This window comes from Mus caroli, unplaced genomic scaffold, assembly GCF_978045245.1.
Source record: "Mus caroli unplaced genomic scaffold, Mus_caroli_1 scaffold_17, whole genome shotgun sequence".
In the NCBI taxonomy this organism is placed as follows: domain Eukaryota; kingdom Metazoa; phylum Chordata; class Mammalia; order Rodentia; family Muridae; genus Mus; species Mus caroli.
This window is the reverse complement of record NW_028227272.1, coordinates 18,060,759-18,083,516: the sequence shown is the minus strand read 5'-3', so window position 1 is coordinate 18,083,516 and position 22,758 is coordinate 18,060,759. Positions and strand designations below refer to the sequence as shown.

At 53.9% G+C, this 22,758-nt stretch overlaps 1 protein-coding gene across 2 annotated transcripts; it reads right to left on the bottom strand.

The window, feature by feature from the left end:
• Positions 1-2,618: 2,618 nt before the first annotated feature.
• Positions 2,619-22,505, bottom strand: Ephb3 (EPH receptor B3). 2 transcript variants are annotated; one of them, XM_021184478.3, is made up of 17 exons: positions 22,040-22,505; positions 14,145-14,209; positions 12,288-12,960; positions 9,907-10,062; positions 8,899-9,249; positions 8,645-8,769; positions 8,311-8,470; positions 8,117-8,225; positions 7,757-7,809; positions 6,723-6,845; positions 6,371-6,618; positions 5,761-5,976; positions 5,487-5,636; positions 5,205-5,398; positions 4,961-5,116; positions 4,756-4,858; positions 2,619-4,586 (listed from the first exon to the last, which is right to left on the bottom strand). In XM_021184478.3, the coding sequence occupies exons 1-17, from the start codon at positions 22,131-22,133 to the stop codon at positions 4,416-4,418; spliced, it is 3,147 nt and encodes a 1,048-aa protein (XP_021040137.1). In that variant the 5' UTR covers positions 22,134-22,505; the 3' UTR covers positions 2,619-4,415. The 2 variants fall into 2 exon arrangements, with proteins under 2 accessions (XP_021040137.1, XP_021040138.1); XM_021184479.2 differs by having other exon boundaries at positions 2,619-4,858.
• Positions 22,506-22,758: the final 253 nt, after the last annotated feature.

Genomic DNA, 22,758 nt, shown 5'->3' with positions numbered 1-22,758 from the left:
GGGTGTCTGTGTGTCGAGGAGCAATGGAGTCTGGGGAAAGCCGGCTCCAGTTTCCATACACTCAAGTGTCCTTTCACGATCTCCTAAGTCTTGCTCTATGTTTACTACCTACCCCAAGTTCAGATTCCATAGCAAAGAGAGGGTTTGGGGAAAGAGCTGCCTCCTGCCAGCCTTCCCTCTGTCTCTGTGCCCAGGTAGGCTGGGCCTTGCAGATTGATGTCACAGCACACTTCTATCCAGAACCTGAGTCTGTTTTCATTCCTCCTCCATGAGCTGGGGATGACTAATGAGAGGTATGGAGAGAGGTGGAGGGAGAGGGCCCGCCTTCTCACTCTGCATGTGCCTCGGGCTAGAGCCTGCTCCACTCCTGGCCTGGGCTCCTGGCAAGTACCCTCTGCACCTGGCTGCTCAGCTCCTCTAAAAGACAAACAGGGTGGCAACCTTGGCTGCCTGGAGCCCACTCCCAGAGGCAGACACCACTGTGAGTGCTATCAGGTGCAGTGTTTCTAGATTCCCAGGGCTCCTGAACAATAAGAACACAGAATCACGGGCAATCTGATTTGGGCCTTGCTAATGACCGCCTCTTGCACCATGGGCCCCCCTGTGAGTGTTTCCACAGAGAGAATAGAAATATGTACTCAGAAAGTCATAGACAAATGTTCCTTAAAACCCTGATCTAGAGCAGAAGGCTACAAAAGCCAAGTGGCAGGCCCAAGGAAGGATGAGATTGCTGGATCAAATGCTCATGACTGGTACTCTAGGCAGACAGAAGTGGGTGGCCCCAGTTCTTAGCTCCCTCACTGGAACTAGAACTGGTTTGTAGAGGGAGCCACACCCCCACCTGTGCCACAGGTGTGCACTGAATAAGTAAATGAGGGTATGGATGGAGAATACTCAAGGTCAGACACTAGAAGGTTGGACACACAGAAGCACCCTGATGGGCATGGGGGGGCCCCCAGCTCCCTCTGCTGGGCATCCCATAACTGGTGAGAGCCCCCAGCCTTGCTGATGGGGTTCCACAAAACTCAACTTGCCTTCTGTGGCGTTTCTTGACTTGTAATCGTGGGCAGCCCTTTCTGTGGTTGTTTGAATCTCATTCCTGCTGTTCTCTTGGTTCCGGCAAGCATTTGGTTCCCCTCGCTCCTCTGTGTGTTTAGTGCCCATCCCAGTACTGCGGTGTGGTAGCAGAGACCCAACAAATGCTTGAGGAATGAGTCTCTTCAGCTCTGCCCTCAGCAACTTGCCCTTCACCATCTTTTAAACTCTTACTGACTTTAAACTACTCAGGTCCCAGCAACTCACCCAGGGGCAGGGCTGGGCGAATCCTGCACCTGTGTCCCTCAGTCCCACCTTTCCTTGCTCCTTAGCTTTTTCACCTTTTCCTCCCAAGACTGAGGCTGGCGTCACTCCCAGGGCCTTGCTGTATTTGACTGTTACAAACCAAGTACTATTCACTTCTGACGGCTTCTATATTTCCTTCAAGTTTCACATTAATAAATAATAGCAACAATAAAAAGGAGCTAACATTTCTTAGCACGTACTATCATTCAGATGTTACATTTATTAATGCGATTGATTGGGCATTTGTAACGTTGTCATGGGATAGAAAGATTCATATACGTCTTACAGATGACGGACGGCTCTGGTGTCAACCTGCCTAGGTCGCGTGTGTGTGTGTGTGGGGGGGGGGGCGGGGAGGGAGAGGGAAAGAGAAGAGGGAGAAGAGAGAGAGAGAGAGAGAGAGAGAGAGAGAGAGAGAGAGAGAGAGAGAGAGAGAGAGAGAGAGAGAGAGAGAGAGAGAGAGGATGTCTTGCTCCACACCAGCCTGGGCTCTGTGTGGGCTGTGCTTCCTACTACACTACACTACCTCAGGTCTTACTCAGCACCTGGCCTCAGCAGGAAAGGGCCTGCCCCTCCCCTCTTCCCCACTGGCTTCTCTTTTAAATCATTGACTGGGGAGAGCTAATCTGCCCCAGAGTGTGTAATTAACGAAGACTAGACAGACTGAGAACTCCATCCTCCCCCCTACTCCTTATCTGCCTGTAGGGAAGCTGGACCCCTCCTGGGGTGCTCTCTCTTCCTCTGCCAAGGCCCTGCTTCCCTCGCTACTTTGTTCTGAGGTTCTAGGGTCTGAATACATCCCAGCCCTCTGGACAAAATACCAGTTGGCTCTATCAGCTGGCAGGAATGCAGTGACTCTTGCAGGCCCCTCCCCTCATTATTTCTGAGTCCTGGGAAACCCTGCAGGTACCCAGGCTAAGAGGGGGGCTAGGGTGGACAGACTGAGGCATGAAAACGGGTAATGTAAGTGGTGTGTGGATAATGGAATGGGCTTAGAGTACGTGCATGTACTCTGGCTGACAGTGGCAGGAGACTGTGGGAAGACAGGGGAAGACATCCATACCCGCCCCCCGCCCCCCCCCGCCCCCCCCCCCCCCGTGAAGAAAGAAATCATGCAGGCTTCAGTGGGCTGGACGGAGCCGGCAGAGCACTTGTGCACCCCTGGCCTTAGGCTCCAGTCCGCCCTGCAGATCCTGGCCTCGCTCTGAGTGGATCTCCACAGTCAGCATTGTGTGGGGTGGGACAATGGAAAAATTACCCAGGAGTCAGGAGCCACAGACCTCTCACTGATCCAGAGGGCCACCCTCCCAAGGGTAGGAAGCAGGCTTGGGACCTGTGAGCTCTCAGCAAGGGAATGGCAACCATGCCCACATCCCATCCCTTCTCCTGTACCCCTATGCCCACACCACTGACAGCACTGGAAGATGACTGGGGAGCTCCTGCCCACCCCCTCCCTAGAGCACGGGGGCTACTGAGGACCCACGTTGTGGGTGCACCCCCCTCACGGTGAGTATCTACTGCAGGACTCTGGGCACCGAATGCAAGGGGTAGAGAGGCAGTCTTGAGAGCCTGTCTGTCAGGGGTTGGTGAAGGGACCCAGGAGGAGCCAGCAACTTTCCAGTTCCCAGACTGCTTGCCTTTAGATGTTAGCTGAACCCTTACAGTCCACTGCTCCCACCTAAATTTCCAGGAAGCCCTGCTCCACTCGGAGGCTGTAAAACACCAGACTGAGGTGGCCACACTTGACAACCCCTGTACATGCCCATGTTACTAGGCCTACCTGGCCCCTCCCAGTGAAGGGCACTCTAAGTTAGGATTCACAGATATTTCAGAAAGCTATTCTAGGCAGCACCTATGGTTATCCTGGGAGGACTGCATCTGTTATACCCTGCCCGCTTCTGTTTGTTGGTCCAAAGGGACCTGCATCTCTCCCTGTGAGGATGTTGTCCCCTGCACTCTCCCTGCCACCACTGGTTAAAACAGACCCAGGGTGCATACACTCACTTCCTCCAGCCCATCCCATCACCCAGGATCATGGAAGTCCCTTCTCATTTCCATATCCTGACACGCACAAGTTTTCCTTTGACTCCAGAGACTTTTAACCTCTTCTGGACTCTTGATATGTATCTCCCAAGCCTCTCCAGTGTGCAGGCTGTCTATAGACAGGGGTTTCCAGCCTCTGCCTCTAGCGCTGGATGGGAACTGTGGTCAACTTACTAAACATCTCCCTCTTCTCCTGGCTGGGTTACTGAGTTGAAATAAGATGTGGATGTAAATTTGGCTTTGGCTCCAAGACTGGGTGCACTCTGCTTAGTGAAGAGGAGCCACCCTGAGATGCTGGGGACTGATTAACACTCTAGCTCTCCCTCACGGACTCTACAGAACACCACGCAGACTCCAGAGCCTGTCCCCCAGCCACAGAAACAAGGAACTTCTGAGAACTCTATTAGATGCTCAAAGCAATGGGGCTGAACTACAGGAGAAATCAGGCCTGGATAGCCTCACTGTAGTTTCCCACTGACCCCCAGGAAGTTGTGAAGGTCTAGCAGCCCCCTAGTTCCCTCACTGACATGAGGAAATCAAGGAAACCTGCTTTGGGAGGAGGAACGAAAAGGGGCAAGAGAGTCATCTTATTGCCTTTATTTTGCTGTCTGCCCAGCTGGCCCCACTACAGGGCACAGGGCCAAGCTTGTACACACTCATGCTCTCTGTGCAGGCAAGCATGTGCACAACACACACATACATACCCCCACCCCCGTCTTTCACACACACACACACACACACACACACACACACACACACACGTCTCTGGCTCTCTGAGTCAGTCTCTGGGAGGCACAGGCTGCTTCTCAGCCTGCTCCCGCCTGCCCTTTTATGACAGCACCAAGGGTAGGCAGGGCCCTCAGCCCCCAACAAGTCCCTGTGCAAACTGGAGGTACCAGCTGGCTTCAGGATGGGGCACCATATCTCCCCATCCCCGGAGTCTCCTCCTCCACTTCCTGGGGGAGGGAGTACTCTCTGCTTACCTGGTGGGGTCAGACCCCTGCCAGGGCTGGGGCCTGAAGAACCCAGGCTTATCCCCACCTGACCCTACCAGGACCTCCATTACTGAAGCACAGCCAAATCTGAGTTGTGAAGATTCCCCACTGGAGAGCAGGCAGGCCTGGGCCCCGAGGCATCTGGGGAGGGGACATCACCCCCTCTTCTAATCCATCTTCAATATGAAGAGGTTTGGGGCACACTTCCTGGGAGGGAGCACAGGCCTGGAGAAGTCACAGCTAGGGTTCTCCCCCGAACTTCCATCTTCTGGGCCACAGCCAGAGGCCAGGCATCCAAAAGTCCAGCTGGCTGGTTAGAATCCTTGTGCAGTCCTGGGGGGGCACCCCCCCCCCTTGTTGGAGCTGAGTGTCAGACCTGCACAGGCAGTGTCTGGTTCATCTGCAGCCGCATGTCCTGGATACTGCAGAGGATCTTCTTCTGGTGCCCAGCCAAAGTGACCCCAATCCTTAGCAGATCTCTAGACAGAAAAAAACAGTACTCAGTCCCTTCCCTTCTACCCGCTACGCTGGGCTCAGCCAGAGTTCCTGCCCAGAGCCTGCACCTTGAGGGGTACACTTACTCTGCAGTCATCTGGGCCACCAGGTCAAAGGATGCAAACCCAGCACCGACAAAGCTCTCTTTATACCTCCCCATCTTGATGGCATCTAGCCAGTCACCCACTGTCGTGAAGGTCGTATAATCTGGGACTGTGCGGTCCAGGAGGGGCTGGGACATGCTGTGAAAAAAAAAAAAGTGACCTGGTGCATCCATGGGGCTAGGGAGTAGGGTTAGGGTTGCCAGCCTCTGGGAGCCAGGATACTAACCCAGACGGGGCACTGGCGGTGACCTTGAGGCTGGCAGCATTGCGGATAAGTTTATCTAGTGTGTTGACGATTTGGGAGAACTTGGGCCTGAGGTTCCGGTCCCGCACCCAACAATCCAGCATGAGCTGGTGCAGCGCGGTGGGGCAGTCCATGGGGGGTGGTAACCGATAGTCTTGCTCTACAGCATTGATGACCTGGATAATGGTAGGGAATCTGAAATGAGTTCCAGTCCACACCCCGCCAACTCCCACCAGCCAAACACTCTCCCTCAGCCCCACTCACATCCTGGTTGCTCATATCCCAGTAGGGTCGCTCTCCGTAGCTCATGACCTCCCACATGACAATCCCGTAGCTCCAGACATCACTGGCAGACGTAAACTTCCGATAGGCTATGGCCTCCGGGGCGGTCCAGCGGATAGGGATCTTCCCACCCTGGTTGTTGGGGGTAGAGGACAATATACCCTTCACCATGTGACTCAACGATGACCCTGAGCCCTGATCCCTCAGCTTGGCCGGCCCTCCCCTCCCACAAATCCCTCTCAGAGGCTTCCTGTACCAGGGAGCTGGTGTAGGTGGGGTCTGAGGGGTCATCCTCCAGGAAGCGGGAGAGGCCAAAGTCAGAGACTTTGCAGACCAAGTTGCTGTTGACAAGGATGTTTCGGGCAGCAAGGTCACGGTGCACGTAGTTCATCTCAGACAAGTACTTCATGCCGGCAGCAATGCCTCGTAACATGCCCACAAGCTGGATGACCGTGAACTGTCCGTCATTGAGCTGGAGGCAAGAGGTAGGTAGGCTCAGTGGGGCCTGCTGCCTCCCCAGAGGCCCATGGCTGGCTTACCTATTCTCTCCAAGCCCTCTGAGATCATGCTTTGTCCTACTATGTGTTATGAATCTTGTCTCCAACATCCCAGTGGCTCTTGTGAGTATCTAGTATTACCAGCCCTAGTTTATAACTGAGGTAGATAGACTAGGAAAGGTAAGTATCTTGCTGGACTTAGACCACACAGACAGTAAGAGCAGAGTTGGTACTGAAGGCCCAGCTATTTTTCTGCACCAGGCTACTTCTAAACTCAGTATGTGTAGACTATGAATAGGGTCTCTGACTTGGTGATGGGGGCCTGATCTAGCTCTCTGGAGGAAGAGGAGGAATGGGGCTAGTTCTTACCCGTAGAAAGGAGTCCAGGGCACAGTTCTCCATGAACTCAGTGAGGATCATGACTGGACGACTTTTGGTGACCACACCCTCTAGACGGATTATATTGGGATGGTCAAACTGACCCATAATGGAAGCCTCACTTAGGAAGTCCCGCCGCTGCCTCTCCGTGTATCCCACCTTCAGCGTCTTGATAGCCACAAACACCTCCCGGCGGCCGGGCAGTTTCAGTCGACCCCGGCACACTTCCCCAAACTCCCCTGCAGAACACAGCACACACAGGTCACACGACGTTGCCGGGATCCTCCCAGCATTTCACCCATCTCGGCCTTGCAGGACCACTTGCTCTCAGCTGACTACTCACCAGCTCCAATCACCTCCTCGATCTTGACGCAGGACACATCGATCTCCTTGGCGAACTCTCGGACGGCCTCATTGGGATCCTCATAGGTAAAGGGGTCAATGTAAACTTTCATCCCGGGAGCAACTACAGGGAAATAAAGGTGGATACAAGAGGTGGACTTCAAGCCATAGGCAGGAGCTCATATGCAGGGACCAGCCAGATTGGGTGCACTCTGGATAGCCTCTCTGCTGAGCGTGCCCCATCTTCTGTGCTGTGCCCTGGTATCTGCCCCTCCCCCAGGAGAATGCCGGGGAACCACATGAGCTAGACGCTCAGGATTCCTGTCTTTCTCCCTCGTCTCTCATCATGTTCAAGCCTCTTTCCAGTTCATTCTTCCCTTTACTCCTTCCCACTGCCCAGCCTTGTCCAGGCCTTCAACACTATTGCAATAGCCTCCTCATTGGGCTCTCTGCCTCTGCACTTTTCTCACCCAGCTGCCCCGTGTTCCTGGAACAATATGTCCACTGTCTTCCCCCTCACCTGAGAGCCTTTCCAATTACCAGCAGTAGAGTCAAGTCCAAACTCTGCCTGCTGTTTAGGACCCTCCAAAGGGCTGGCCAGACTTCTCAGCCTGGCATTCTCACGGCTGTCAAACCAATCTTCTCACTACCCCCACAGCCGGGCACACAGCCGGGCAGTCCACACCCATCACTTCCTTCCAGAGGCTTCTTGAGCCAGGAATGTTCCCCTGCCCTAAACCCTGTTCATTCTACCACTTCCTGTAGGAAGCCTTCCTCTTTGAACTCTTAGTGTCCTTTGCCATTGGAATTAACACCTAATTGTTTCCTGTGTGTGCGATACTTTGTTTCCACAGGACTTACTGTCTTTGGGACAGGGGTTACATCTTGTTACATCTTAAGACTCTGGAGCTAGCAAACAAGGGAGAGCTCAGGGGACAAGTTGTACTAGAAGCAGCCAGTGAGAACAGGGAAGCTGGAGAGGAGACTGTCTCTAAGGCTGCAGGAGCTGGACACTGGGGACAGGGAGACACTCACTGTATTGCTGTAGCTTCTCTGTGTATTCTGCATCGGGGCCATGGCGCTGCTTCCTGCAGGGACAGAGCACAAGAGGCCTAAGGCAAAGTACTATAGCTCCCGCTGTTCATGGGACCCTGGAGTCCAGAGAAAAGCCAAGGATGGGAACCCATGGCTGGTGGTCAGAGTCATTCCTGAATCTCTGGGTAGGGGTTGAAGTCCTTAGGAGTAGGGAAATGGTACAGAAGACGGGGTGGGTTGGAATAGGCCTTCTCTGACAAGGAAAGTCTGGGCCCGGGATAGCTGTGGCTGTGAAGGGACATGCTGGTTTACAAGTGTTGCAGGGGAGCTTGAGTCTGTTTGTGGGGGCAGCCACGGTACCTGAGGCAGACAAGAGCGATGACCACGACGACCACCATGAAGACAAACCCGGCTACAGTGGATCCCACAATCAGGGGAAGCTGCTCTTGAAGCTGCTGGGCACCTGAGCCTGGATGGTCAAGGATGAGCAGTGAGTGAAGGAATCTGAAAGCTGAGCCAGGGCAGGGACTGGCATGCAGTGGGATGGGGTGTACCTCTTTCACTTGTGGTCTCAAACTCAGCTGGGCGGCTATACTGTCCATAACCCGCTACTGTGCGAGCCCGGACCTGAACTACGTAGCGGGCATCAGGCTGCAGCCCGTCCAGTTGTACGGAGTTCTTCTGGCTGGTTACAGTGGAGGCGATGCCTTTACTCTGCAATGCCATGAGAATGGAGGCATCTTTGGGTGAGTCTAGACCCACTGACCCCCACCCATCACCAGGCTTGCCCTGTGCTGAAGCTCTAATCCCAAAGGCGTTTAATGCTATCTGGGTGTAGTCTTGTCTCTGTGCAGCCCCCAGCCTCCTCCTGCCCTTGGAGATCCTGACCTTCTCAAAGTACTTCATCTCATAGTCCAAGATGACTCCATTAGGCCGCTCTGGGGGTGCCCAGGACAGGGTCAGGCTGCTCCCCGAGCTGCTGTGCAGGTGGAGTGTAGGCACTTCTGATGGGGCTGGAGAAGAGAAGAGGCCCACTAAGGACTCCTGGACCCAGGCATACCTTCCTCAAGTTCAGTACCCACAGGAGCCCTCTGTATCCAGGGCAAGATGACCCAGATCCCCCTCTCTGGTCCCCTTCTCACCAGCCTGGTTGGTGGTGATATTCACAGCTGCATAGCGGGGTGGCAAAGGGCTTTTGCCTGAGACACCATTGACAGCCTGCACCTCAAAGGTGTAGCGTGTGTGGGCCAATAGGTGGCTAATGTGGACCCGGCGCTCTGTCAGGCCCAGCTGCCGAGGCACAAACTCTACGTTGTCATCGCAGCGTGAACAGGTTGCTGGACCCCCAGCCCCAGGGCTCCCACGGCATTTCTTGCAGATAACATTATAAAGGAGGTCATCTCGTCCGCCAAGGTCCCGGGGCTCACTCCATTCAAGGATCAGCGAGGTCTCATTCACACTGGAGATCACACCCCGGGGTGGAGATGGCACCGCTTTGGGAGCAGAAAGGAGAGATGAGTTGGGGGCCCAGAAGCATCCTTCTGCCTGCTCTGCCTTGGACACTTATCCCAACGTTGTCAATAATCTTTCTGCACTTGCTCATTGGGGCAACACGACTCCTGTTCACCCATCAAGGCTCAGTGCAATGTTACCTCCTCCTAGAAGCCTATCCTTGATTGTCTTCTCCATCCTCCATACCTCATAACATCATTGCTCGCACTTAGCATATTACATGGTCATTACCTGTTTTTGCAATTTGGTGCTAAGCTCCTTAATGACAACATCTCACTTTCTTTTACATTCCCTGCACCTGGCACACCAGAGGTGAGGACAGGAAGACAGCACACCCTTAGGTTGTGGCTAGAGCTGGGCCGAGTGTGCAGCAGACAAAGGATCAATGGGCTGGGGAGGTCCTAGCCAGCTCCCGAGGCCTGCTAGCAGCTAGAGAGAACTTGGTAGAATGCAGGCAGATGAACAAGCCAGCTGAGCTGGCTTCTAGTTCAAGGGCGATCACCTCCTCGGGTGACAACGTCAGCATGTCATCTAACTCCACTGAGCTCCAGTTTCCTCATCTAGAAGGGGTTATCTCCCTGACATAGGCTCTCTAGGAAAGAAAGGCCTGCCGAAGCAGAGCGTAGGAGCTCACGTACTGGTGCAGGCGCTGTCTGCCGAGTCTGAGTCTGCACGGTAGAAGTTATTATGGCAGGTGCAGATGCTGGCAGCCGGCGAGGTGGTGCGGCTATTGGGGGGACAGGGGAGGCAGGGCCCTTCTCCTTGCTTTGCTTTGTAACTCCCAGGAGGACAGGCTGCAAGAGGAAAGAGGATGACACATATTTATCTCCCTCTTCTGAGAGAACCTGGCCCTTTCCAGCCTATGTCTTAGCCCCTCCAACTCCCAGACCATGGGGGCAATGCTGGTATTGCCCAACTCCAGCTACAAAGGGCTCTTTTGCCCCACAGAAATCCGTGTCAGCAGATTCCTCTTCACTCCCCCCTCACCCCAGTGCCCATTACCTGGACAGTCTGGGCTTGTAGAGGCAGGGCAGAGGGAAGAGGAAGAGGAGGGGATGGGAAGAGAGCACTAGTGAGCTTCAGCACCCTGTACTCTGCTGAGAGGCCCCAGCCTTCCCTAATGCTCTGGGAGAGTGATTCTTGAGAACCTCAAGGATGCTGCCCTAGCCAGGCTAAGGGCTTCTTGGCAGAGCGCTCCGCTCCCGGCAAACCTCTACCCCACCCACCAAGGAGCAGGACAGGGGTGAGAAAAAGAGAAAAGAGGGGGTAAGAAAACAGCAAGAAGGCTGGGGTCACCTGGAGTTCAAAGGCCTCAAAGCCTCCCAGGGGACCCGTCCCAAATGAGGCCAGAGCCGAGTGCCAGGACACCCTTCTCATCTCTTCTGCCAACCATATTCAGCCCCTGTGGCATGAGCTCTGCACATTCCTCATGTGTAGGGTGGCCATAATATTTATTATTCAAAATCAGAATATTTAAGGAGTGAAAGGGGACACTAGGATTAACAGGATAATGGGCATAATTGGAGAATGTCCTGGACACACTAAAGAGACTTGTCAGTCTACCCATGTGGTGACCTCTGGAGAGGGTCACCGAGCTTTGCGATGCCCGTAGCTGGGGCTGTGCCCTTCTTTAGAGTTTAATCTCCCCTCATGAAGGTGATATTCCATCCTAGATCTTTGAACCAGTGGGGGAGGGGGCAGAGGCCAGGCCAGCCTGGTTGCTATGGGAACCAGCCTGCACTTCCTGCCAGGGACCTGCAGAGTGTTAGTCCTTCTTCGGGCTGTCAGGCTCATCACCCCCACCCGCTCTCCACACTTGGGAAGAGGAAGTTTCCAGCAGGTTCTTAAAGAGAAGCAGAGAGGCCAGTGAGGCAACCCAATACTGGGCCTCATGAGGCAGGCCAGGTTGATGGTCCAGCCCCCCACACAGAGGGCTATGATAAGAGCCATTTTTCACTCTGGGAGGTATAGTCACAAGTCCCATGGAGAAATGGGCAGATAGAAGAGACAAGACCCTCACACCTTGCCCTACTTCAGCCTTGGGTGAGGAATTAATGACAGTTCCCCTAGCTGAGAGGACTGCAGTACAGAATCTCCTTAAGACTCAACGTTCTTGTTGGCAAAATAGGGATAAAACTAGCAATCACTCTACAAGGTAGTGGTGAGGCTTAAAAGAGAACACACCATCGAGAGGATTTTACAGCTAGCTGGGAAGTCAGTATATCATGAGGTCTTATGAGACTCAGCAAGTCTCTGGGCTGCCTAGTGAATAGGACTTGAACAATCCCTGCTCTCCTTGTGTCTCCACACTCCTGGGACCAGGGGATCCCATTAGACGATGACATGAGATCTTAGGGCAGGGCATCGGTTACTTACACCCATACACTCTTCGGAAACGTCTCTACCACTGCCCATTTTACATAGGGAGCCAAGGATAGCGCCATTAAGTTACGTGCACAGGCTCACGGAAGTCGTAACTGGAGGACTCAGGACTAGAGGGACTTTTGGCCTCTAACTACTGTACCAGACACACTGCCTCTCAAGATACCTTAAGGCAAAAAGACGCCCACAGCATCATCCCCTCAGCTCTCAAGAGCCCCTCTAGAACGTCCAAGGCGAAGTATACAGGACCAAGCCTCAAAAGTCTGTCCAGGTTCGCACTGCTCACTAATCAAGCACGCACAGTTTTCCACTCTTTTAATTTAAAGTTCCTGTCTCTCTTGCTCCTCCTCTCCCTCACTACCCCTTCTCTGGTGCTGGGGACTACAAGGAGAATCTGGTGCATGGGAGGCTAGCACCCCACCACTGAGTATGTCCTCAGCTTCAGTGTCCTCTTCTTTCCCCGAGTGAGTCTCCTTTTCTCTCCCATGTCCCTCTTTGTAAGGCGTTCTCTATTTTACAGCAGCTGCTCTCCCTTTCCCGCCCTCCAATCCACATCCGAGACTATATCTAGTTAGATATGAAGTCTGGCTGCTGTCAGGCTTCCTCCCCCCACCCCCCTTCCTCAGGCCCCACTTACCACGGCACTGGGACTCCTTGGCGGCTGGCTCATGGCCAGTAGCGCAGGTGCAGGCACCGACGGGCACCATCCACTCCCCGTCGCCATTGCAGTAGAGCTTGAGTGGTACAGAGACCTCCACAGCGTTAGCGATGCAGGTGCCGGGGGCAATGACCAGCGAAGTGGGCTCAGCCCCCGTGAGGGTCTCGGGGAAGAGTGCGAAGCCTGCAGTGGTGGATGCACACTTCTTGTAGAAGGCACGCACTGAGATGAGTGACATGCAGGCACCTTGGTCCTGGAAGGCCAAGTAGAAGCCAGCCTTGGAAAGCGGCCCGAAGCTGCGCACCTTGGTGTTGACGCGCCCGGCATCGAGCCGCGAGAAGCTCTCATCTGGCGCAATGGTGTCCACTTTCACGTAGGGGTTCTCCATCCAGAAGGGAGAAGAGGCTGAGGCCACATCGCTATCAGCCTCATAATAAAAAAGGTTGAAGGTTTCCTTGCAGGAGCCAGGGATGTTGGGGATGCTGTTGCAGTCTCTTACGGTGAACTTCAGCTCCACGTAGACGCGCTGGACTTCCCGTCGCCAGATGAAACCCGTGCGCAGCCAGTTGTTCTGGCTCGACTCACGCACATTACACACCTGATACGTGCGGATAGGATTCATGGCTTCATCGTAGCCGCTTACTTCTTCCCACTGAGTGTGGAGCAAGTAGAAAAAGAGAATGAGCCATTTACCTCGTGTCTGGAGCTGCTCTATTTACTTCACAGAGGTGCTTCTGTGGTGAGGGGCTGAGTGTGTATGTGCGAGTGAGGCACATACACTTTCTGAGTGCCTATGTTATATAACCTCTCTGTGCCTCAGTTTCTTGGTCTGAAACCAAGAGATAACTAGCATACCTCAGGAATAGAGAACTAAATTAAGAAGGCACCTGGAACAGGGCCAAGACCTTGGGAAGCCTGCTGTTAGTCCTATGTGTTATCTTGGGGCCTCAGTTATACCACCTGTAAAGTGGGACTGACTGGAATTATATGAGGGTTTGGGGAACCAAACAGTGCAACTTGGTTAGCCTTGCCCTACCAAAAGAGAACATTTGGTGAGAGCTGGCTGTCAACACTACCAACACATTTCATCGTCACAAAAATTCCACAAAAAATCCAAGGCTCAGAGAAGAGTCAGAGCAGCTAAAACCCAGTTGACCTGATGACTGCAGAGTCAACAGTGCCATCATACCCCAGGGCCCAGGGGTATGATACCTCCTCAGCCCAGTCATGAGGCCACCAGAGGAAGTCAATTCCAACAGCTGAGAGAGAGTAGAATGGTAGGAATTTAATAGTCAAGAAATAGAGGCCCAGAAAAGTCAATTGCCCTGCTCAAAGGCACACAATATATTAGAGATCTGGGGCCTAGGCCTCCTGGCTCTCTTTTAAAGGTTTGTTCGTTTATTTACTTTATATTTATTTTTAAAGACAGGTTCTCTCACTATGTAGCCCTGGCTGTCCTGGAACTATGTAGACTGGGCTGTCCTAGAATTCACAAAGATGTGTCTGCTTCTGCCTCCCAAGAGCTTCTATTAAAAGCAGGAGCCACCATGCTCTGGCTTCTCTTCCTGGGTCCTGAGGCATCACTCCTTCCAGGGATCCAGGCGGGAGTAGGATGGTCTGGATAGACTTGGAAGGGCTGCTTGGTGAGGGCAATAGGACAAATATGGACCAGCAGACAGAAGAATGAGAGACACAAACATTCACACCCTAGGAGGATCGGACTAAGATATGAGAATGCCACAGGAGCTGAAGGACAGAGGCAGCCCAGGTCCAGGCCTTGGAGGGAGAAGGCTTAACAGCAACCAAAATTCAGTATAGATGATGGGCAAGTCTTACCCCACTCTCTGGATGAGATGTCCATGCCAGCTCAGACGTCACCCATTTCGTGTCCATGAGAGTCTCTGGGGGAAGCAATAGAAGGAAAGATCAGGGGCTAACCTCAGAATGAGGGAGAAGTGACCCAGGAAAGTCAGGGATGTAAGAAACAAGTTTCCGTCTGGGACAGCCTCTCCTCTCCCAAGTCTCCAAAGATGCCTCCCCTTTCCTGACCCTGAAGTCATCCCCAGAGGTGTCACAACTCCAAAGATGTGTGACTGGCTTGGTAGGGGTAGATGTCCACCTTTGACCCTAGGCTTGGGTTAACTGAGGCTGGAGCAAAGGCTGGTTCACACACCTCAGGCTCTACTAATCTTCACACAAAGGGGCCAGCAGGGCCTTTATCCTGGAACAAAGGGCTGTGGGCTTCAGACCCAGCAGTGTGGGCCTCCCCTGACTCCATTCCCAGCACAAAGGCCCAGCCTCACACACTGCCCTGGGGAAGAGCAGTGGCAGGCCAGGGCCTGCTCCCAGCCTCCTACTCAGCCACCTGTGGGGGTTGAAGCAAGGATGCTCTTTGAGGTAAAAGGACCACCGATGCCTAGAACTTAATTCAAAGCTTCGTGAAATCCCTGGAGAAGGCACTGCTCACAATCCTCTACAGAAGCGGGATGCCCACACAGAGCTGGTCTAATTAACAAAACTGTTAGGACATAGAGCAAGGGGCTGAAGGCAGTGCACGTCTGGGTCCAGCTGATTCAGTAACAAACCCCTTTAAAGGAGAGAGCCAGGCATGGAGGCAAGAGATGCCTGTAATCCTAGCACCTGAGAGACTGGTGCTTGGAGGGCGAGGAGTTTCAGCTTAGTGTGGGAATACATGGCGAAATTCTGTCTCAAAAACGAAAACCAACGCCCCCCCCCCCAGTAAAGCCCAGAAAACTGGAAACTGGCTGTGTGTCCCACCAAACTTCTCCCTCCAGGAAGTGTTTCTTGTATCTCCAAGACAGGTGAGTCACTTTCCTCTGTGAATCAAGGGACAACTGCCCCTCTCTGTTTTGAGCTCCAGTTCCTTGTCAGCTCGGCTTGCTCAGCCATGGGAGGGGCACCTGTAATGTTCTACACTTGATCTTAGCCAAAAGGCCGAGAAGAGATACCTGTAATGTTCTAGACATAAACTTGCACCCCTAGAATCGGTTTCTGAGCTTTGGCTAGACAACTGAAGACAGCAAAAACCCAAGATCAGACCTAGCATGACACCAGGAAGGGAAGGGACAATCCCCTCCACACCCCCTTCTTTCCTGTAGCCTGAGACCCAAGGAAGCCTCAACTTTGGACTTTAACAGGCAGAGACACCCCAGAACGTCTAGAGGCTGTCGCATCCTTGATGGGACAGCTGAGGGTCTCTAGAAGGTATGAACTCCACATGTTCCTGCAGAAGACATCAGAGAGCCCAGTGGGGGGACAGGGCAGAGATGAGTGGACCCAAGTGGGTGACACAGGGGCACAGTTTAAGCAGGCACTCGCTACAAGGAGCCAGGCTCTATAACTACAGCAGCTGGTGGCCCTTACTAAGCTGTCTTAATGGCAAGCTGTCCCGGCCTCCTCTGGCAGACAGACCTACAGACACATATTTGTCCTGAAGGTGGTCCTTCAGGAAAGCAGAGATGATCAGAAGCAGGGACCTAGAGATAGCACAGAAAGCAGGGCCTTAGCTGGACCAGAAGATGGTCCAAGTTGAACGACTCTGGCAGACTGGGACCAGACAGCGGGATGCTGGGCAGCGGACTACAACAGACAGTAAGATGAAGAGACAAGGAGGCCCAAAGAGACATCGACAGAGAAGGAGATTGCCAAGTGGCCTCTTCCCCAGCCGGCAGCCTGTAATACTCCTGTCCCAGGGAGCAGCCGCTCCGCGCTGAGCCAAGCGCACACCCTCCCCCAGCCAACCAGCCGGCCAGTCCGCCTGCTTGTCTGCCCGCCGCCGCCTGCCGCTGCCCGCCCGCTGGAGCAGGCAAGGGCTCCCACAGCTCCCGCGCGCTGCCTCCCTCCTCCCTTTCCCTCACTTCCTTCTGCTCAGCCTGTGCCAAACCCATCTGGAACTGTTTAAACCCAAATATTCAGCCCCCTCCCCCCTCCAGCCAGATTCCTCCACAGTTTAAAACAAGCCCTGAGCAGGCTCCGGGAGGAGGGGAGGGGGAGGAGAGAGGGGAGGGCTGGAGGCGGGCGCAGGAGGAGGGAGAGAGGGAGGCTCTTCATTTCTGTTTAATTTCTGGAGAGGGAGGGAGGGGATCAGCCTTTGGCCATCGCTCAATCTCGGCACATTTTTCCCATTAATGAGGAGAGGACTTGGGTTTCCAGGCCTGTGTGCCTGAGGAGGGGCTCGGGCTCCGGTCACCAGGGTGGGGAGGAGGCGGGCCGCTTTGGTTTCCCCTCTTCTCTTGGGAGAGGAGGGGTCTGCTCCTTGCAGTCTGCCCAAGCACGGGAGGGAGATCTAGGGCAGACTGAATTATCAGTGGCCTGGTCTCAGAAGGACTGACTGGGTATAGCACCCATCTCTACCCACGGTACCAGAAGGGAGATCTTTTCTCTGCTGTGAAGACACGTACTAAGAACAAAAGAGCAACGTGAGCAACCTCCAAATACTCCTAGCTGCTGCTTCCACGCCAACCCCTTAACCAGGTGGCTGTGGAGGGAGATAAGGACGGCCACCCCCTAGACACAGGACTTGTATTGTTCTTAAGAGTCAATGGGAAGCTATCACCATGCTGGTGATCTGGAACTGGGGCTGTGACAAAGCACCCTTTCGGTTGTCCACCGGGCCACAGCCAAAGCAAGTAGCTGTGGCAGCAACTGTGTGGCTCTCACCTATGCACAAACACAACACTTGCACAGGCAGTACCCAGTGCTCTGTGGCTGAAGTTGTTTCCCACTACTGGGACCAAAGAAGGGAAAGTCAACACATCTGGTGGACAAATCCACTCGGAACCACCCACAAACACGTACACGGCCCCCACACAGCTCTTCTGACAGATGCATGTGGCACAAACAGATTAGTCTCCTTAGACATTCACAGAGAATCTTTCCTACACACAGATCCAGCGTGCCCTAAGGCAGGCCCACTCTCGGCCACACAGCCTTTCTAGGGACAGGCACGCCCAATCCAACAGCACATCCTCCCCTCACACGCCCCATTGCACAGCTACAAGGCACACCATCCTGCACAGAAACTACAAACACAAGTACTAGTTTCCCTGCACATCACACGGCAAACACCACAGCACCACGAAGGGGCACGGAAACTCAATCTAAGAATCAACCATCAACGGGGCAGTTTGTGGCACACATTAATCCTGGGAGGCAGAGGTAGGACGATCCCTATGAGTTTGAGGCCAATAAAGTCTATAGAGAGAGTTCTGAGACAGTCAGGGTTACACAGAGAAACTTTTGTTTCAGGGGAGAAAAAGCATCAATCATTAAAGTTAGTGTAACGACTTGGAGGTTCTACAAGCAGCAGACACTCACAGCAAGCATGCTTTTCTTTGAGGTAGACCTATGGAAAAGTTGGGGGAAGGAAGGTGCTAACTCTTACCCTACCTCTCAAAGAGGCAGGGCAACCCCAGATCTACTTCCTGTTGTCCTAGCTAAAGCAGGAGCAGTCAGTCAGGTCACAAGGCTGGGGGTGGGGCAGGGGCATTGAGATGATTCTGGGTGTGGCTGGGTGCGGCCTCCTCAGGTATAGCCCCTGCCTAAGCAGCAAGCCACTTCCCTGGCAGCAAAATGGTAGTGTGTGGACTCCTAAGCCTTGGGGAGGGAAGCATCATTCAGCAGTTTGGCTCAGGAGCTGGCGCTTAAGTTTGGAGAGCTGGCATGATGGGGACACTGTGGAAAACCTGGTCTGCCTCTGAGGGTCTCCTTTGACTACACTTGTGCAAGAGCACAGCCTGAGATCCTTGCTGGCCGCCCTGGTGAAGGGCCAGGCCCACTCAATTTTACTGAGATGCCAGACTCCACAGCACCTCCAGGTTCCAAGTCCTCCAGAGTAAACCCTGGAGCAAAAGTGTCACCTTGGCCCAGGAAACAACAAACAAGAAGGGAGACAGATCAGACCCAAGAAGCCTTTGACTTAAATGCAGGCCAAGAATTCTGAAGTGAAGTGGCAGGGAAAAGTCATATTTCACGGTTAGGGAAGCTGGGGGGTGATGGGGGGGGAGTATCACAGAAGGGCAGGGACAGAGAACAGGGACTGGTCAGAAAGGAGTGCCCTGAAGTCTTCACAAGTTGGAGAAAACTACCCGCCCCCCCCCCCCCCCCCCCGCTGTTCTTACCCCCATAGAGTTCCTACCTTGCACCTAAACAGGGGATCAGGTTCCTAGTTTCTTATTCCAGTCATGGGTCAGTTTATGTTCATGCTTGTACCATCTGGGAAGGCGTGAGAGGGAAAGGGTTTGTGGGAATCCTGACCTTGTGTGTGTGTGTCTAGGTGCATACACTCAGGTAGGTGTAGTGTTGTTGTTTTTCTTTCTGTTACTGTTTCAGCTTTTTTGCTTTGAGTGCCTAACTTCCTCCGGGTCACTCTCCCATCCTTAGCTATGGTCCCTTGGTCTCCACATCAGGGATGGTGGGAGGGGAGCATCTCTGAACAGAGAACACATTTTGTTTTTCATTCTTTCTCTCAGATCATGGGGATTTGTAATTAAATAAACCTGAGAAGGAGAAGAGAGAAGGAGAAGCATGGGGCAGGGAGCCCAAAGCCTCAGTGTTTCCACCCTGGGCTGTCTCTGCCAGCCAGCCTGGACCATGGACATCTGGGCCTGGCACAAGGCCTCCATTCCTCCCCAGGATGCCGGTCCCAGTGGCCCAACCGGGAGTTGAAGCAGAGGCCATGGGAGACTTAGCCTAAGGATAGCCCTTGGGCCAAGGGGCCACTCCCACCCCATCAGGTACCCAGCTGCCACCCCCCCCTACCCCCACCCAAGCCCGACAAACCAGTTTGACTCAGCACAACAGGCAGGTCTACAATTTTCAAACTATGCAGGCCTGGTGATTCAGCCTCTTCTGCTGTTTAATTAGTGGAAGGCTAGTGGCGGAGGCCTTGCCCACAACAACCTAGGCTTTAGCTCTCAGCTGCTTGGGCCAAAGTGGCAGTGGTGGCTAAGAGGAGGGCAGTGAGAAACAAATTGGTTCTGCCGCTGTCCCTCCTTAGATCTGAAGTTCTGGCTGGTGACAAACAAGACCGGTGGGGAGGAACAGCAGACAAGAGAAAGAAGCAATAAGCATAAGTAATCTAAGACCATCCTGGGCTGTCTCTTGGCACTTCCCAGATTCTTAGGGTCACACCAACGACCTCAGAGGACAGAGGCTTGCCGCTTCTACCCCAGGGCCTCTACCCCAGGGCCGGACTTAACTAGTCCGGCTAAGTGAGATGTCCCCACTCCACCTTCTACAAACTGGGAACTCTCCTTTCACAGAAAAGTCTCTTCTCTACTGGGACTTGACTATCCTTTCTCAAATGCATAGGATCTGTGGCTCAGACACTGTTCCTCATCCCGGGCCTCTCCACTGAACACCTCTTTCCAACTGATCTGGGTTAGTGGAACCTAGAGAAATGTCCTTTAAGGAAGATGAGTCCCGATCCCAACTAAATGGGAAACTGAGAAGAGAATGAACAGGAACCAGTGTCAGGCAGCTTGTGGGTACACACAGCTCAGGGACTCCAAGTCTATCTACAATGAGACTGTTGAAGAGAGCCAAAATACAGGGCAAACCACTTGAAAAGTGTGTGAGTTGGTGACAGACCATCAATACTAAGGAACCAAAGCGCCATGCTCTTGGGATACAGTCTCCAAGACCTGAAGTCTCCCATCACAGACTCCCAGAAAGACAGCTGGGATTTTGGCAGGGCCCTGCTCTCTATCTCTTTCCTCTTTGGAGCAGCAGGGAGATAAACCCCAACTTTCCAGTCCACCCTCTCCTCCTTCCGTTCAGCCCCTCCAGCAGGATAAGGACACTTCTTATTGCTCCCCAAAGAGCAGACTCTAGGGTGATAATGGTAACAACAACAGCTAATCCTTGGATAGCAACAACTGTGCTAAGTCCTTTACACATAGTAACAATTCAATCCATACTATTTCCATGTCAGAGCAGAGTGGAAAGATGGTAGGTCCTTAGACCTACCATCTTTAAGGAAGGCAATGATAAAATCCACATTTGTAGGCCCCGCTATTTTCCAGAGACATCCTCACTGGCCTAGCCTCCCTCGTTTTGGCACTAGTTCTGACTCCCATTCATAGTTGATCACAAGGGCCTCTCAGTCACCATCAGCTCCTTGGCCAGTCGCTACTAGCTAGAGGCTGCCTCAAAGGGTCTGAGGATCGTGAGGGATGGAAAGGAGGAAGGGAAGATCCCCCTCAGGTACCCTTAGCTCATCTCTCCGAAACCACACACCTCCACCACCACTCCATTCTCGGCTCTACCACCTACCACTACCTACTGCACCCCACAAAAGGGGCCACGGGACCTGATACACACAGGTGACACACAGTTTAGGTGTATGTTTCAGCGTGCATGCGCCAATGTTGCCTCTCCTGCGCTAAGATAGTCCCAGACCTGGGAACTCAATAGGCTCCCTGGCTCACACCCTTCAAGCAATCAACAACAAAGCCCTATGCTGGTTTCTCACGCCTGAGATCCTATCACACACATGTGGGTGAGTGTGTGTAAGTGTGGGTGCAACCTCTGTGTGTCTGTCTAAATTTGCATGTGTCCACCCATGTGAATAAATCCCTTAGCACAGTGGCACCAAAATTCCAAAGGCCAGAAGCCTCTCTGAACTGTTTCAGAGATTTTTGTTTTTTCTTCCTAACCTTTAAGTTTACACTGTGAATTTATGGAAAGGAAACCAACTGCATAGGGATCGTATTTTGTTCCTCAACTAAAAAAGTGTCTGCATCTCACCAATACACCAAAAATTAAGTACTGCCTTCATTGCAATTTTCCCTCAAATTCTTTGCTGCCCTCCCTCAACATTGAGAAAGGGTTTCACCCCTGACTTAATAGGTTTACAATTTTTGTAACACCAGGGGACTGTATGTGCCTCTAGACTGTGTTAGTGACCGGTGCCTGTGTTCCCTGTGGGTTCACGTCAAGTGGCGTAAGTGTGAGCTCTCTTGTCTGGGCCAGCCACACTCGGGCTGTTTGTCCAAGTTCAATTTCTTCCCAGTAGCAGTCTTAGTAGGTTTCACAGAGCCCACAGACAAGGCTGACCTTTTCCCGCCGCTGATGACTAGTAGCCACTCGGCTCAGGTGCTCCCCGGCCAAATCCCTGTTGGTGAGGGTTCAATGGAAACTAAGCCCTCCGAAGGTCCTGCTGGAGGTGGGGGTGGGGTGGGTCCGAGAAGGTTTACAACAGACACGCACACCTCTTGTGTTGCTGGCACTTGAGAAACCATAAACAATGACAGGCCCCCCTGCCTCTCCACCCCCGCAGCCATCCCCTGACAAAGCGGGGTGCACACAATCACGCTTACTGTTAACTACAACGGGTTCCCAACCAGTGCAGCCCCCAGCCCGAGGAGCTCCGCTTCACCCGCCCAAGCGCCCAGTCCCGCAGCCCCCGCCTTGATGCTGAGTCGCCCACATTTCCTCGCCTTCCAGAGGTGCGAAACCCCGAGGGTCTCGTTTCTCTGCTTTGACTGTAGGCTATTCCTACCAAATGGAAAGAAAAAAAAAATGCCCAAAAAACAACCCACGGCCGAACTGCTGCTTTCGGGAGTCGGTGCTGAGTCCTGATGCTAGCAATTTCCCCAAAGAGGGCTGCGGAGTCGGCTCGAGCCTAGAGTCTCCTTGGACGTGTGCTCAGCCCACGACCCCACACTGCGGGGCTCCCCGGTAGCGCGCGGGACCCCGACGCCGCTCACCTTCCAGCGCCCAGCAGCCGGCGGGAAGCAGCAGCGGCAGCAGCAGCGGAGCGAGCAGCGGCAGAAGCCCCGGCGGCGGGCGGGCTCCGGCCATAGCCCGGGGCGCTCGGTGGGGGGGCCGAGCCGGGCCGCGCCGGCGGGGCTGGGGATGCCCGAGGAAGAAGGCTCGCGCACAGTCCAAGAGATCCCGTCAGGGAGGGGGAGCAAAGCAGACGGGCTGCTCTGTAACCGAGGTGTCGCCCAACCCGGTACTCCGGGTAGATGCCGGCAGGTCGTTCCCGCGGGAATCTGGACGGACCGGTCCAGGAGGATCCGGGGCGCTGGGTGGCTTGATGCCCGATGACTCGGGAAGCGGAGGGTGCAGGTGGTCGCAGGTTCTCGGGGCACAGTCCACTGAGGCCGAGCTCAGATCCCGGGATCCTTGTGCGCTCGCCGTCCGGGGTAGGAGCCGGTATCTGGCTGCGCCGCTCACGTACTCACTTCTGCTGGTCCTCGCGGTGGAGCGGCCGCTCTGGGCGAGAGGGGCAGGGCTACCTGCCTGCCCGTCAACACTCAGGCCACGCCCCCAGAGACCGGCCGCCCACTCACAGACCGCCCAGCCAGCTGGTTCTGCTGCGAGAGCACTCTGCTGGAGTTCAGTTGGCCACTCTTCCACCGAGCCCACCCTCGGCGTCCTGGGGCTTGCAGCAGGAGGAGCCATTGAAAAGATGAATTAGACT

Bases quoted from the DNA above. Each gene is read 5' to 3' on its own strand.
- Ephb3 (XM_021184478.3), bottom strand. From the start codon at position 22,133: ATGGCCGGAGCCCGCCCGCCGCCGGGGCTTCTGCCGCTGCTCGCTCCG. The intron at 9,250-9,906 runs GTACGTGAGCTC...CTGCTCCCAAAG, and splicing joins GGCAGACAGCGCCTGCACCA to CGGTGCCATCTCCACCCCGG. The intron at 4,859-4,960 runs GTAAGTGTACCC...TTTTCTGTCTAG, and splicing joins GTGGCCCAGATGACTGCAGA to AGATCTGCTAAGGATTGGGG.